Source organism: Urocitellus parryii, chromosome 4 (assembly GCF_045843805.1).
Source record: "Urocitellus parryii isolate mUroPar1 chromosome 4, mUroPar1.hap1, whole genome shotgun sequence".
NCBI lineage: Eukaryota > Metazoa > Chordata > Mammalia > Rodentia > Sciuridae > Urocitellus > Urocitellus parryii.
The window spans coordinates 37,449,556-37,465,396 of record NC_135534.1 but is presented as its reverse complement, the minus strand read 5'-3'; the positions used below and the strand labels follow the sequence as shown (position 1 = coordinate 37,465,396).

Here is a 15,841-nt window from a genome sequence, read left to right as displayed (position 1 = left end):
CTGGAATTTGCAATCCTCCCGCCACAGCCTCCAGATCCCTGGGATTAACAATGTGAGCCACCACACCCAGCTCCTTTCTCCTACATAAGGACAATCCATTAATCATAAACTTCAATGGAATTTAGTTTTTATATAGGCTGATAAGGTTTCTTGCATCAATAAATTCAAAATGAAAAGAAATCCTTTGTCTTAACCCCTCCTTCCATTTCAAGTTAAAAAATGTGACCATACAAAAATGTACTGTCACTCAAGGTCATACAGAACTGTGACAATAAGCATTGCCTTTAGAGAAAAGTCAATGAACTCAAGAAGCCAAGTCCACACTGGGGCACAAAATAACAAGGCAAACAATCCAGTGAGAAGGAATAAGGACTAAAGAGACTACAAGACGAATTTGGAAAAGAAAGACCAAAGAAGAGTGTATAAAATGGGTAAGCTGTGAACAGTATAAAGAAAATGTGGCACACAGGATTGGTTACCTACTAATCACTCATTCACACCTTTCTGGAAGACCTGAGTCTGTTCAAATATCCCTCCTCCTCATAACTCAGCTCCATGAATAAATACCAACTGGCTTTAAACAATCATGGTGGTCTCACTACAGTAACTGGTTTCTGGGTAGACCTATGATCCTAGAGAAGTCTTCTGGGGATTTTGGGGAAAGATCAGAGTTTCCCCCTCAATGAGGAGACATGATTTTCTTTGAAATATGCATACAGCCTAAACTAGCTAACTCCCCTCTTCTTCTGGACACCATCCTGTCTGAAAACACTATGAGAAATGACACTAGACATGATACAGCACTTACTGGGGACAGCAGAAAAGGAAGAAAGAGAAAACTTGGGTTCTAGATGATGTGGCTAAGCCATTCCATGAATAAGCCCTAGAACAGTTCAACTACTTTGTTATGCAAGATGATACATTTCCTACTATTCAAGTCACTTTGAACTGCATTTTGTTACTTGAAGCTAAAAGTTCCTTAATTATTTGCCTAACCAATAAACATTCTTCTTTTCTTACCTAGCAATAGAACCTTAATTTCAGTACAGACAACAATATGCCCACTCAATGGTCCTATTTCCCAGCATCCCCTGTTAATTATGCCATGTGACTGTTCTATCGATGAGTTGTAAGCACAAGTATTATATGGTACGTTCAAAATGGGTTCTTTAAAGCTAGCTGCTGGGAAATATTCCCTACCCCCCCTTGCTTCCCTTCTTTATCCCTCTTATTGCTGAGAATTGGGTTTTGACAGCTACAGCTGCAATGGACAGTCATATAGTGATCTGGACATGGAAGCTCTACATAAAGAACTGCAGAGCAGAATATCAAAATCTACATCTCTGCTGACTTTGTGACACACAATAGTAGTTCCTGGTCACCAAGCTGCAGATTTCATATATATATGCAAATAAAACAAAGCTTTGTGTGTTTAAGCCACTGTTATTTGGAATTTTCCACCATAAAGGGTCAAATCTAATCCTAATGAACAAATTTAGGAGAAGAGCACTTCAGCTGTTAACCAAAACTACACAATATGAATACAAAAAGACTAGTAGGTTAAAAATATTTGTAAAAGTGCTGTTTATAATTACAAAATAAACATCACTTCTTAGCCTTTTGGCTAAGATCAAGTGTATAATAATAAACAAATACTGATCAGTAAGAAATTGGTTATGTAAAATGTGAAGCATCCAAATGATAAAATATTACATATTCATTAAATGATGGTAAAACTTAGATCTATCAATATGGAAACATTATAATATGACAAACAAACTATAGTGGTATATGTGAGAAGATTCTATTTTTAAAATTGTACATGTACTCAGACTGTCTGGAAGAATATTCAACAAAATGACATCCTTGGTTCTCTCTCTGTGGTGAGATAAGGGGTGGTTACCCTTCTTCTCTTTTCCATATCTTTCTACATTCATATTTTTAAAACTAAGCATCCATTAACTTTATAATATTGAGAAATAAGCCAAGCTTTTATTAAGCACTTTTGCATTTTATCATTAATTTTTGAAAGCCAAGTGTGTCTATGATACAAACATTTCTCGCACCATCTCCAACATGATTTTCTTTGAAATATGTATACAGCCTAAACTAATAAGTAGTAACAGAGGAAAATGATGAACAAACCCTAAACTATTGTGTAGAATAAGCACAGCCTGAGAAAGAATGGACAATATATGAAAAAAGTGACTTGACCTATTTCCTTGCTGGAAAACCTAATCATGCTAGTAGAAAATCAAGTACATTGTCATTAACTTATAACAACAATTATATTTAGCCAAAGAACAAATAATCAGCCTTGATTAAATAAATAATTGAACCAACAAACTGTGGTTTTATTTGCCTCTCTACACTTTCTGAATACCATGTCAAAAACTTTAACAGTGAACTGCTTGATTCTCCTGCTTGATTTGCCCTAGTCCCTTATTAAATTCTGATTTATGAAGCCTAAATTCTGACTACATCACATCTTTCATTACCCTCCACTGTTGGGCTGAGCACTATAGGACAAAATTACGTATCCAGTTGGGTACCACTATTTACAATTTGTATTATCTAGTCTTTTAATGAAACTTAACTATTCTTCAACAAGTCTTTGTTCATTTCAGATTGACCCAATTTAACAAACATTTTCCACAGCTGTGCACAGTCAATAGCGTCTAGTGGGCTTTCTTTCTGCCCAACATGTCTTCTTGTTTCTTTCGCTCTCTTAGGGGAATCATTTCTCCAGTCTGAGTAGTTCTATTGAGGATGAATCCACAAACCAGGTTAGACCCCACAGCATCCTACAAAGAGTGGTCAAGGACAGGCAGAGGTCTCAAGATGCAAAGATGTACTTGGTACTTCTAAATGTTATATTTCCTACTATGAGGAGACAAACTATTTGCAACAGAAGGGAATAAAGCAAAAAGACAATCAAAGTGGATACAATCAAAGCTAAGAGACGAAGAGCATGAGAAAACTCCCCTAACTTTTTAAAACCCTGAGATCCAGTATCATTTGAACTCAACTCCACCTCTGGACCTTATACTTCTATAAGAAATAAGAAATCCTCTATTATGCCTCAGCTGGGTTTCTGTCTCTTAAACTCAGTGAATTCCTAAAGCTTTCTCCACTCTCCAAATAACAGTCTTTAAATATCTGATTCTTGACAAATTTCTTCCCCCCACCAAGTTACTCACACAACCCTACTGAAATGATCCTAAAAAATATTTAAAGAAGTCAAGACCTTTTTTTCAATGCCTGGCCATAGACATCTCTCTCCAGCATGTCACTTTAGATTCCTCAGTCCTCTGTGAAACAAAACTCTTCTCCCAGAGCTCCTGGGGCAGAGTTCTGCCCTAGTTCTCCTCTGGCACTTGGTCTTCTTCCCACACCCTGATTCAAGTGCTTCCCAAGGAGTTGTCTTTGGCCTTCGTCCCTTTTCTTCTACCCTCTCTCCCTTGGCAAGCTTTGTCAATTTAATGTTTCCAGTAATCACCTCAAAATAAAAGACTCCCAAATCCATGCCCATGATACTTAATTCTATAATCTATGTTCATTAATCTCTCTTCTGGAGTCTACCCCTGTATTTCCAGAAGTCCCTGCCCATATGGCACTCAAACTTAGCAAATCTACTTAAAACTATATCTGGTCTCTTCTTTTCTGGAAAAAAAAATTCCTCTTTCTGTATTGTCTCTAATCTTGTCAAGGCTTCACCAAACTCTTAGTGGTCTCTAAGTGTTACTGAGGTCACAATCCTATTTCCTATTTAGACAGGCTCTCAATCCTATTTCCATATACCCTTTGGCATTCTTTCCTCCGCTCATTGCCTCTCGTCTGCCCTAATTCAGACTCTCATAATTCTCCCTTGGACTACAGCTATTGGCTTCTTCATTTATCTGTTGGCCCTCTTTCAACGCCAAGCTCCTATGAAATTGCATTTATTGAAGGCCATATCTGATCAAGTTATCTCCTACCTCAAAAAAACTTCAACCGTCACTCAAGAGTTTAAAGTCCATTATTCTGCCAAGAAAGGTCCCGAGTCTGGGCCCCAATTCCTTTTCCAGGTCTTTCCCATAGCTTGCTTTCAAAGACTCAACACAGCAAACCAAATCTAATATTTTGACTACCCAGACGGTCTCCCTATCTTTGCTCATGCCCCTTTGCACATCTTTGCACATTTCCTTATGAATAACTCCTACCACCCCTCAAGGCTCTCCAGAAATGCCAACTCTTTGATGAGGTCTTCTTTAATCTTTCTTGCTAGAAGTAATTTCCCGTCTCCTTTGAACTCCCTTAGCTGGAATATACTGTTCTTCTCCCTTGAAGGCAAGAACCTCATTTAATTCGACACTGAATACAGTGCTTTACCTGACAGGTTTGTCAAATTAATGAATGGTCTAGTTAGACTTTCCTCAATCTCTACATGCACAGGAACCTCATCAGTAAAATGGGAATAAGGACAGCTTAAGAAGTTTTATGGGCTAAAACCAAACCAACAACAACAAAAAAAATGTTTTAGGAGGGTCTATCCAGCACCCAATTAGTACAAGCTGCCTTCCCATTTCTCCCTTACTCTAATCTGAGAGCTCTCCAATGGCTCATTATAGGGAAATGAGTGAATCAGACAAGGAATCTCTCTCCATGTCCTCACTATGCACATCCCAACAGCAAGGGCAGAGATATCCAAAACCGGGTCACCCTACCAGAGGGCTACAAAGTGAAACCAGAGAATGCTTCCAAAGAACACTTTTAACTGTCAAACATCACCAGGGCAACTGAGGAACTATTTTGCTTTTTCTGAGAAATTTATGAAGTCAACAGGAGTTTATCTAGAAGGCTTCACCAAGGGAGTAAAGGTTAAGTGAGTCAAACTAGTTTGGATGCAAAGACAATTCCTTGGTGGTGCAATATTAGAAGAGAACATTAGTCAGCTACTTCTCCATCTCTAAATTGACCCAGTAAGGCTATTTGACAATAATTCATTTTAAATTCATAAAACTTTTTTTTCATAGTCTTTACCTGAACTAATGCTAAGAGTGAACATTGTTCAAATCTGGCAAAGAGAAATTACTTTAGGGTAAAATAGGTATAAGGGCAGCCAACATTTATTAAGAGTTTATTATGTGCTTTATGTGCTAAAAACTTATCATAGTACTCAATTTAATGCTCACAAAGCTCCTGTGAAATAGGCTTTATTATTATGGATTTACAAATGTGAACATGGAGGCTTTAGAGAAGTGAAAATCCTCTCTGTGGTCATATATCTTGTATTTGATTTTAAACCTCCCTGATCAAGACTGCGGATATAGCTCAATGGTAAAGCACTGGCCTGGCATAAGGCCCTGGGTTCAATCTCCAATATCACAAAAACAAAAAACAACCTCCATGTTCAAATTATTTACGAGCTCCCTTTTGAACTGCTTAGAACTGTCCTGAAGATGATCCAAAATGAAAAGTAATCTTGACTCTGTGCTCAGAGACCCAAGTTTCACTTCAGCATTGTTAAGTCTTCCAAAGTCAAATTATGTTTTGAAACAAATGGAATTATCCCAGTCATAGAGTGTGTTAAACAATAACTGACCGAGTGCCAAACTGACGATGGTTTCTACTGCCATTGCCACATCCCAGTAGTATCTACAGGGCTTTTCAGGACAGCCTAGGGAAAATTGGTTTGTATTCCTTCCTCTGTTTCTAACTAAATCACTTTTACAACTATATTTCAGCCATGCCCCTTTAAATGGGTCCCAAAGCCCTTAAAAGTCTAAAGGAGAGACCAAAACACTTGTGGTCAAAGCATATCATGCAACACATATTGCCAGTGCAAAATGAATATCTTCCAAAAAATCCTGGCTTTCCTTTCACATTACCATAAGAGATACCTATATTGACCTACTCCAGTTCCTACCCTGAGGCAAAACCACCTCTCCTCCAAATGTTTCAAGAAGAAGAAAGATAGCCATGTCTGTAATAATCAGTGAAAGTTCCCTTCCCTCACATGAAAATTTTTAAGGTCACAAAGCATTTTTATATATATCATTCCATACCTTCTTAAAAGTAGTCCTGTGAGGAGACTCATTATAAAAACTAGTGAAGTGAGGTGCAAAAATCCAGAGACTTTCCCAAGACTTTAGAACTTTTCATGTATTGCATTTACAGCCAGAATCTATTGTTTTTATATTCCCAGGGAGAGAAGGCAGGTTGGGGGGGGGGTGAGGATCACTGGGTAATATTTGTGAGCTACAAAACTTTCAAAAATAAATGTAAAAATAAAACTGACAACAATATTATCTAATACATATCACATACATTGAAAAAGTTGGATGAAATATTTCCCTAAGAATAAATACACATCTCTAAAAATAAATGCACTTCTCTCAGAGCATTGTTCCAGCAAAATGAAATATCAGGCACATGAACTTAAAACAGTTCAGTTCTATCTTTGCAAAAGCAACTTTCCTCATGGTTGTGAAAAAGGACTTCCGTGTACTAAAGCTCTATACGCTTACTACTAACCACCATGTCTTCATAAAATTGAATTCTTTGGGCTCCAAACAGATTGGCTCTCTGTGTTCCCAGTCTCATCAAATGGCATACAGTCATTCAAGGCAAAAATTCTAGTCTCATCCTATCAAATTAAATTCCTTCAGGTTAGAGTTTAAACTTTTCAGCTCCTTCATGATCTGCCTCGTCTCCTGACACTTCTCTAGATTTGCCTGTCAGTCCTGCTCTAACAAGCCACTTAATATGTCCTTATACTTTTACCTCCATGCCTTTGCACACGCTAGAGCTCTTCCCAGGGCAGCCTTACCACCACACTCATCTGGCTAATTCCTATGTGTCTGCAAGACTCAGCGGAAGCTATTCTGGGAAGCCTTTCCCAAATCCTACAGTCTCAAGTAAACATAGTGCTTTAGGCTTCTGCTTGCCCTGCAACACCTCCTCACCATGATGCACAAAGTGTTAGTTTCATCTTGCCCTTAACATTAGATCAAGGTTATCCAATAAAACTTTCTGCCATGATGGAAATTATCTGTATCTGTGCTAATATAGTAGCCACTAACCACAGGTTGCTATTGACCACTTGAAATGTGGCTAGTTTGAGGCTGGGGAATGTGGCTTATGAGTAGAATGCTTGCCTAGAACAAGCAAGGCCCTAGGTACATCCTCAAAACCAAAAAAAAAATAAAATAAAATAAAACAAACAAACAAAAAACCGAAAACAAAGCCTTGTAAAATGTGGCTGGTTCAACTAAGGAACTGTGTGTGTGTGTGTGTGTGTGTGTGTGTGTGTGTGTGTTTTAAACTAGAGATTTAACCTAGGGACCTTTTACCATTGAGCTACCTCCCGGACCTTTTTAATTTTTTTGTATTTTTGAGATAGGGTCTCACTAAGTTACTTAAGAGCTTGCTAAACTGCTCTTAAGGCCTTGAGGTTGGCTTTAAATTTGTGATTCTCCTGCCCTAGCCTCTCCAGTTGCTGGGATTACAGGCATGTACCAACATACCCAGCTTGGTAGAAGTATAATTTTATTTGATCTTAATTATCCTGAACCTAAATTTGAATAGTGATCTGTAGCCAGTGGCCATGGTACTGGACAATGCCACTCTAGGAAGGCTGTCCACTCTTCAGATAGGTATCATGGATACAGACACAAGCATAGTCCTATCACAAGACCTGCCAGAAAGTAGGATTCACTGTTTATTGAAAGTGTGTGTGTGTGTATACACACACACACATACATACACACACACACACACATACATACACACACACACACACACACACACACACACACACACACATCTTATATACTGATAGAAGTGATTCCATCCCAAGCACCAAGCATTCTAGGTCCCTATATCCAATTTGGCCAAACTCAGTCACATTTTATAAAAAAAACACCTCATTAACTAACATGGAAAAAAGCCCTCAGCAAATCACTCATTTTTCAGGGCATTCATCTTCACAATCACTCTTAAATGACTTCCAGATGAATTCTGGATGAAATGGTTATGCTGTTTATGAGATTTTACAATAGTCATAGCAGCATCATCTGGGAAAGTCAAAATCAACTACACTGTTTTATAAAGAAAAAAACAGACTTCTACCATGTGTATATTAATATGGAAAATAAATTCTTTTGAATGCCTAAAGTTTTGCCAGAGTATTAAAAATTATTTTGGATTTTTTAAAAATATTACTCAGCTTTCCTAACTAAATTTATTTTGGAAATTCAATACCATATTTGGAGAAGGTATACCAACTTGGCTTCATGGACTTTGTTACTGTGATAGGATAGAGAGAGAACATGACCTAGCTACAAAGAACTAGTAATCCAATTCAATTTGGTTCCAATTAAAAGTCTCGGTTGACAGAATTCATGAGGTTGACATATGCTTGGTCATTTGAGATCTTATGAAATCCAAGATGTGAACTTCACAATGCAGAGATTAGCCAGGTCTGACTCCATATCCAAGTCCCCACTGCAAATCCCTTAAAGGATAACCGGCAACCAAAGGTATCAACAAAGGTGGTCTGCACACAGTGAACCCCATCCAGAACAAGAGGAACTTCTCTATTCCCTGTCTGGTCCATCACACATCCCACAGAGGTTGTACAATGGCTGAATAACCAATTGTTAGTGCCCTTTCACTACATAATTACTTCTGTAAAAAGAGACTAATCCTAAAGCCTAAAAATACATGTGAAATAGAATGGAAGAGAGAAAGCATCATAAAGCTTGATTAGGGGGTGAAAGTGGAGGCTTCAAATGACAGGTCACTCCTTTTTAACTTTATTCAGAAATTTAACCAAGAATAACATTATTACAAAGCAATTAATGTTCACTATAGAAGGCAAAAATACAAAATACAACTAATTCTATTGCCCAAAGATGGCACTTCATATATATTCCACCGTTTTTCTTAATGCATTTCTAAAATGATAAAATAAATATTAGATAGCATTTACACAACATTCTGTATCATGTACTGTCCTAAACAATTAACATACATTAATTCATTCTGTCTTCACCAGAATACTATAAGGGAGGGATTATTATTATCATCCACACCTTATAAATAAAGAAACTCCGCAGAGACAGGCTAAGTAATTTGACCCAGCTCACAAACCTGTAAGTGACAAATAATCTCTGTTCCAATTTTTCCTATGGAAGCATTACGTTCAACTAAGTAGTGTGGGAAGAAAAAATTCTCCTTAACTTTTTAAAATCCTTAACTGCTATTTCAATACTCTGTGAGAAACAGGGAGTACAATCTACGTATCTTATTTGGTTCCTATTCTCAGTTCTAAGGGAGAAGCCAAGATAAGACAGGAGACATTCACTAACTTGGATCTGATACTCAATAGCCGGAATGTATGATGCAATCTGAATATGAATTTAGATTCCTTCAGAGCTACATCTTTCTGATGTTCTTAGTACCAAACTGTCACCTTACTACCTCCATTAACTTGGTCTCTAAAACCTAATTAATTTGATCCAAGTCTGATTTTGTTTTTTCACCAGGATTCTTAAAGTCTAATACAAACTTTCCAACTTTTTTGAAAATCAGAAGTGTGTCTTTTGATTATTGACTTCAAAAACATGTTCAGAAAGCAACAAAATAGAGATTAGAACAAGCCAAATTTTTTTTCCATAATGAAAACTGTTAATCAAAAATGTGAAGTGCAACTGACAAGTTCAAAAACCTACTTAAAGGTATTCCCAGGGAACTGGCCAATGTCCCATGCCTTCAACCCCGTCCCCAAAGGTCACCTGCAAATGACCAAGGGGCTCTATAATCAGTTTCCTGCTCTCTGCTCGCATGCTGTCAGAGCTGTCTGTTGCATCATGACCCTGAAACACCTTTTGTTATTTTTTATGGTTCTGTTACCCATACAGCAATGCCTTTGGCAGCAATGGTAATTATGCAGCAGCCTTGTTATCTCAGGATAACACTATAATTAACTTGTGTCACTGCAGCACTCGTGGTTATAATAATTGTAGCCAAAAAGGTCCTATAGAAATAGCAGTTTTTGGTTCTGGCTTTTAAAAATAACTTCAGTAATTATACTGCTTTAAAAAAATCAAGTTTGTTTCCCCCTAGAAAAATATGATTTCCTTTGCAAAAAAAGCCCACTGAAACTAAGCTTGTGAATGTTCCCAACAGGAAATCTTAGTATCTCTGTAGTGAAAGCTCCCAAAGAGAATAGTGGTGAAAATATTCACAAACATTTCTCAAAGTAATACTTACAGCTCTTCTAGAAAAGGAAAGTTCTTAAATGCATCTTCTGGTAATTGTGTGATGTTGTTCATACTGATATCCCTGAAAAACATAAAGTTAAGAATATTGTTAACTAAGTGGTTAAATAATTTAACCTGATAGAAAACTAATTCCATGCTGAAATTTTGTGAAGAAGCAAAAGGGGAGGGGCATAGAAGAGGAATGGTCATAATTTGGCTTTAGAATGCAAAGCTCAGAAAAAACAGAAAGTTAAGTCTTTTATTATAATTTTTGTCTAAATTATAATTTAGAAAAATACCCAGATACTGGAATTTCCCTCTTCAAATGTCCTTAGAAAAAAATGTCTCAGACTATTAGTGAGCCAGTGTAGCTGTATCAAAGTATTGAACCTAATCAAAATAAGCAAATAGATACTGTAGGACTTGATCTAATAGATTTGCAGTCTTGGGTAGCTGCTGGGTTTACTGTATCAAAGATAAAAAAGCATGTCCTGGCTGTCACCCAGTTACATTTTCTTTAAAACCTATAAAAGACCTCCAGGTAAGAGTTGTAAGTACATTTCATTTTTAGCCTATGAACAGATGCAGGCTAAAGACAAGTGCATACATGATAGGTATGCAGTCCATTTCCAGTTTTCCCTCTGAGTGTCAGCAGAAAGGAGGGAACTCACTCAACAATATAACTTAACAATTAACTAGTTCAAACAGCCAAAACATATTTTATTAACCATCCCTCTCCTCCCTGGCAGCTGCTTTTGAATTGACTTTCTCTTGCATATGCCACTTCCTATCAAGACCATGAAAGACAGGTTAAAGGAGTCTCAAAAGGGAAGATCCCAGAATGTACTGGGTCAGCTGAGCAGCCTTCTTTGGCTTCTGCTGTATCTTATTTGGGGTCCGTCCGTCCTGTGGCTGAGCCCTCAGGCCCCAATATTATTTTGCATAAATCACCATGAAAGTTCACATGTGCAATGTTTCCATTACTAGATTATATGAACTGATAAAAGGAGGCAGAAGTCAGCTAACAACAGTAACACATTTATTGTCATCAATTCCGTCAGGTAAAATCATTCTTCTCTTTTTTCTTTCTTCCTTTTTGTACCTGGGATTGAACCCAGTGGCACTTAACCATATCCCCAACCCATTTTTTATATTTTATTTTGAGACAAGGTCTCACTAAGTTGCTGAGGCTGGCTCCGAACTTGTGATCCTCCTGCGATCAGCCTCCTGAGCCGCTGGGATTTCAGGCGTGTGCCACCGTGCCTAGCAGGTAAAATCTTTTTGAGAAGGAAAAAGCTTCAGTACTTCAACAGATGAGTAATTTAGAAGTGGAATGTGGTTTCCCTTCTTATATCCTTTCCCAAAGCAGGTCTGGAAAACTTCTTCGCTTGGTAATAGCAGGAACGAAATCAGCAGGAACAGCAGGCAGTAACATGGAGCAAATCCTCCAAGATAAGACTGCACAAAAAAACTCACTTTACCAATGGGGAAACTGAGGCTCACTGCAGTAAAATAACCTCCCCACGGCCATTCAACAAGTGATATAACAGGAAATAAGAACTCCAGAGACCATGATCTTAACTGCAAACTAAGGGCCTTTACTTATTTATTTTTTTAATCCTATGATTCTCTTCCGGGGTAGTCAAGGTAAAAAGCAAATGCGTGTTCAGTGGTAGAATGCATACAAAGTCCTGAGTTCAAACCCTAGTACTAAAAAAAAAAAAAAAAAAAAAAAATCAGGAGGAATAGTGTCCCCAAGAGCTTGGCATAATCATCAATGATTCTCAGGAGTGTACTTTTTGCTTGACAGATAAGGAAGGAAGGAAGGAAGGAAGGAAGGAAGGAAGGAAGGAAAGAAGGAAGGAAGGAAGGAAGGAAGGAAGGAAGGAAGGAAGGAAGGAAGGAAAGAAAGAAGGAAGGAAGGAAAGAAAGAAGGAAGGAAGGAAAGCTGGCCATTTGTTTTCACCAATTAAGGAACCCAAGTTCACAAAATTTCTCTGAGCAAAAAACTTCCCTTTATATAAATCTTATGACCACATAGATCCACAAGCATTCCAAAATTTTATATCCTGAAAAACAACTCAAGTTCTTCAAATCACTTAAAGGAAAAACAAAACTAATATGCTCCTCCAGGTTTTTGTTTGTTTTGTTATCAGGGATTGAGCCCAGGGGTGCTTAACCACTGAGCCACATCCCCAGTCCTTTATATTTTTTATTTTGAGACAAGGTCTTGCTAAGTTGCTTAGGGCCTCACTAAGTTGCTGAAGCTGATCCCAAGTTGAACTTGGGATCTTCCTGCCTCAGCCCCTGGAGCTGCTGGGATTGTAGACATGGGTCACTGCACCCAGCAGGATTTGTTATTTTTAAATAACAGGCCCCAGTATTATTTTAGCCAGCAACATCTAGGGAAGGGAAGAAGGATTTCTTTATTTATCATAAGTACTTGGGCAAGATACATGAGAAATAGCAAAAATAGGGATCAGAAAAAGCAGGGCAGCTCATACCACTAAACACAGTGGGTTCCTGGGCCTCAGTTGCTCATCTGTAAAATGAAGGAACTGAGCAGGTGGGTTAGTTGGGCTTTCTGGCCTGACATTACATTCTTCTATGATTCACCTTTTTCTGAAGTTTTTTTTTTACAAAAGGGCACACCCTTTCTGATGAAATATATGAAGTTCATTTTATGGAATGTTTCTGAACAATTTATTATAATGCAAAATGTAGAGACTATTAGTTTTCCTTTATAAAACCACTGAGTCACTCCTGCTGGAAACACACTTGGCCTTCACCAATAAAATCATTCGTGAGTATACAACAAAACTTTTAATTATATTGAAAGGCAAAGCAATAATCTGATATGAGCAAACAATGACTCTGCAAAATATCACACAATATTGGTGCTTTTTAGTCATGCCAATAAAGGAGGGAGAAAAAAATCCAACAATAATTTATTGCTTTACAAAATGAGGCACTCCATGTAGTTTCCTCTAAGCTTGGCACACTTCAGTTCAGGTATCACAGCAACAGAAAAACTGATTAACTGCTTCATAAGGAAAAAGGTCTAGGGAGAACTGATTAATTGCCTCACCAGAAAAAGACACATAATTAGAGACAATTTACACCACACTATTCTCTGCATTCCAATTTTTAAAAACACACTTACACATATATAACTCTCATTTTTTTCTCCTCAGAGAAACAAGACATAACAGGTAGTTTTGCTGTGAACTCTAAATGCAATTAGTGGGATTCCATATTTACAAACTAATACATGTTAAACATTCAGATTTTGTTTCAAAACTGCAGCAATACTTATTTCCAAAATTTTCTACATTTCATACACTCAAGAGGTTATCTCTCTGTAGCTGTTTCCCCTCATACCTTCTGGGCTTCAATTACAACACATTTATGAATAAACTAAAAAATACGTATGTGTTGTGGGGGGTGGTATGCTACAAGATATTATCTCCAGAGAAGCTCTGGAAACATGTGGTTACAGAGTATAAGGTGGGTGGGTACTCATTTAAAATAATGAGGGCTAATGGTGATAAACAACCTACAGACAGTCTTAAGAGTATATTCTAGACCTGACATCACCAACTCTCGCAAGAGAATCCAAGGTACTCAGACTTCATAAATAAAAAGTTAGAAAGGGTGTTGGGAGTGATCAGTTAAACTGTAACAGTTTACAAATGGAAGCCCTGTGCCAGCAATTACAAATGGAGGGGACTTAGGAGCCACATAAATTGTTAAGAACACACCAGCAAAAGAAAGCTGCTTAGGAAATTTTCAGCTGGAAGATGGTCCTACAAATCAGTACCTTCAAATTCACATGAGCAATGTGATCTCACTAGGGACATCAGTAATTAAACCCAGCAATTCGCCTTTCTGGATTCCTACCAAGAAATAAATATAAGAGAAAACAAAACAACAAAAATCATACAAGGTCAGAGCACGACCAACTCATAAACAACTCTGAAGGGCAATTTCAAAAGAGTTGATGGCCTTCCTCCGAGCTGGACTTGCACAATTAGTACAGGCTTTAGAGCCAGACAGGTATGGATTCACTTCACCAGTGTGAACTGGCATTCTGTTCATCTTTCCTGAGCCCTGACTTCTCCATTTGTAAAGTGGCAGCACTAGTACCTGAATATTGAAATTTGCTGTGAAGATCAGAAAATGTCAAGTCACATATAATAAGATCCCAAGTAGTAGATATTTACTTATTTTGCTATTATTCCTAGAAGTCATCTGAATTCAGTAGTCAGACAGGACCAAGAGGAAGCTCGGGAGCATACTGCTTTGGTGACCTTCCCAGAAAGAAATTACTTTTATAAAGAGAAGTTATAAATGCTGCACAAGAACTACAGCAAAGAATTGTTCCTAAATACTAAAGGAAACTCTAGGAGCTAAAAGAGTTTAAGTTGGAAGAGCCCTTCAAGATCCATATGCTTGATTTAAAAATTTTTTTAAAAAGCCCAGTTATTGATAGAGTCATGCACTCTTAAGAAGAAATTACATTTTTACAGGAAATTTTTAGAAGGATGAGGAAAGACAGAATCCATAGAATCTGGTCTCAAAAAGATAGGATGATTTCAAGCAATTTAATGATAACCCTGGGAATAAAAACTAGAACTTTTGCTTAGTGAGGTGGGGTAGAGGGAAATTTTTTCTATACAAATTTATTTTCATAACAGATATCTTTAGTTAGATCTCAAGATACACCAATGAGTACAGAGCATGGGTCCGCATTTCATACTTACACAGCATACTACTCTCATCTTTACTACGGAGATCAAAACTAAGAGTACAGACGTGAATGCCCAAATACCAGCCGTCACTGATTTCAACAAGAAGATTTAAAGGATCCAATTGTTTAATTAAAACTGACAAATCTCCCCAGTGGTTAAACTCTCATCTTTTTGCCCCATAAAATTCACGAATGCTGAAGTATCTACAGAGAAAAGATCATGTTTCAACAAGGCACCTTTTAAAATCCCCGTAAAATGCTTGCTAAGGGAGCCTAACCTGTTTGCAGACAGCCCAGAGTGTACCATGGCAGACTCTGTCACTGCATCCTCTCAGGGTCTGGGCCTTCTGCCACAGAATTATTTCATTTTTTATCTTGTGACTGGCCCAGTGTTATCTTAATTTGAATAAGCCCTGTTATTTGTGTTAGATAAAACTGTACTACTAATGCCATATTGCTGATTATATCTCAAATATTACCTGGCAGATTAAAAAGTCACTACATTACATATAGGTTTTAGGGAACATGGGGTTCTCTAGGAGAAGAAAATGGTTATGGTGTCCTTAAGCTCAAAAAAAAACCACATGCTGATAATGACCAAAAACTAATCCTTTCCCAATGACTTTTCCAGGGTCTTTGGTAATCAACCAGAAATTTCAGGCCAGTCTCCAGCTAACAGATGTCTACAGTGTGACCAAAAACAACAACAACAAAAAAAAACTAAAACTAATTTTGAAAAATGCCTCCAATGGAACAAATCTGAAGGGAAAAATCTCTCATCACCAAATTTCTAGCCAAAGCTTATTAAGAGTTTAATTTCTGACACTATTTCATACCTTTAAGC

General features: G+C 37.5%; 1 protein-coding gene across 1 annotated transcript in view; it reads right to left on the bottom strand.

The window, feature by feature from the left end:
- The window catches only part of Lgr4 (leucine rich repeat containing G protein-coupled receptor 4), a 93,127-nt gene that overhangs the window by 35,345 nt on the left and 41,941 nt on the right, over window positions 1-15,841 (bottom strand). The window contains exon 2 of the mRNA XM_026412270.2: window positions 10,258-10,329. Coding sequence (XP_026268055.2) covers window positions 10,258-10,329 — 72 coding nt within the window. The remainder of the gene's footprint in view (window positions 1-10,257; window positions 10,330-15,841) is intronic.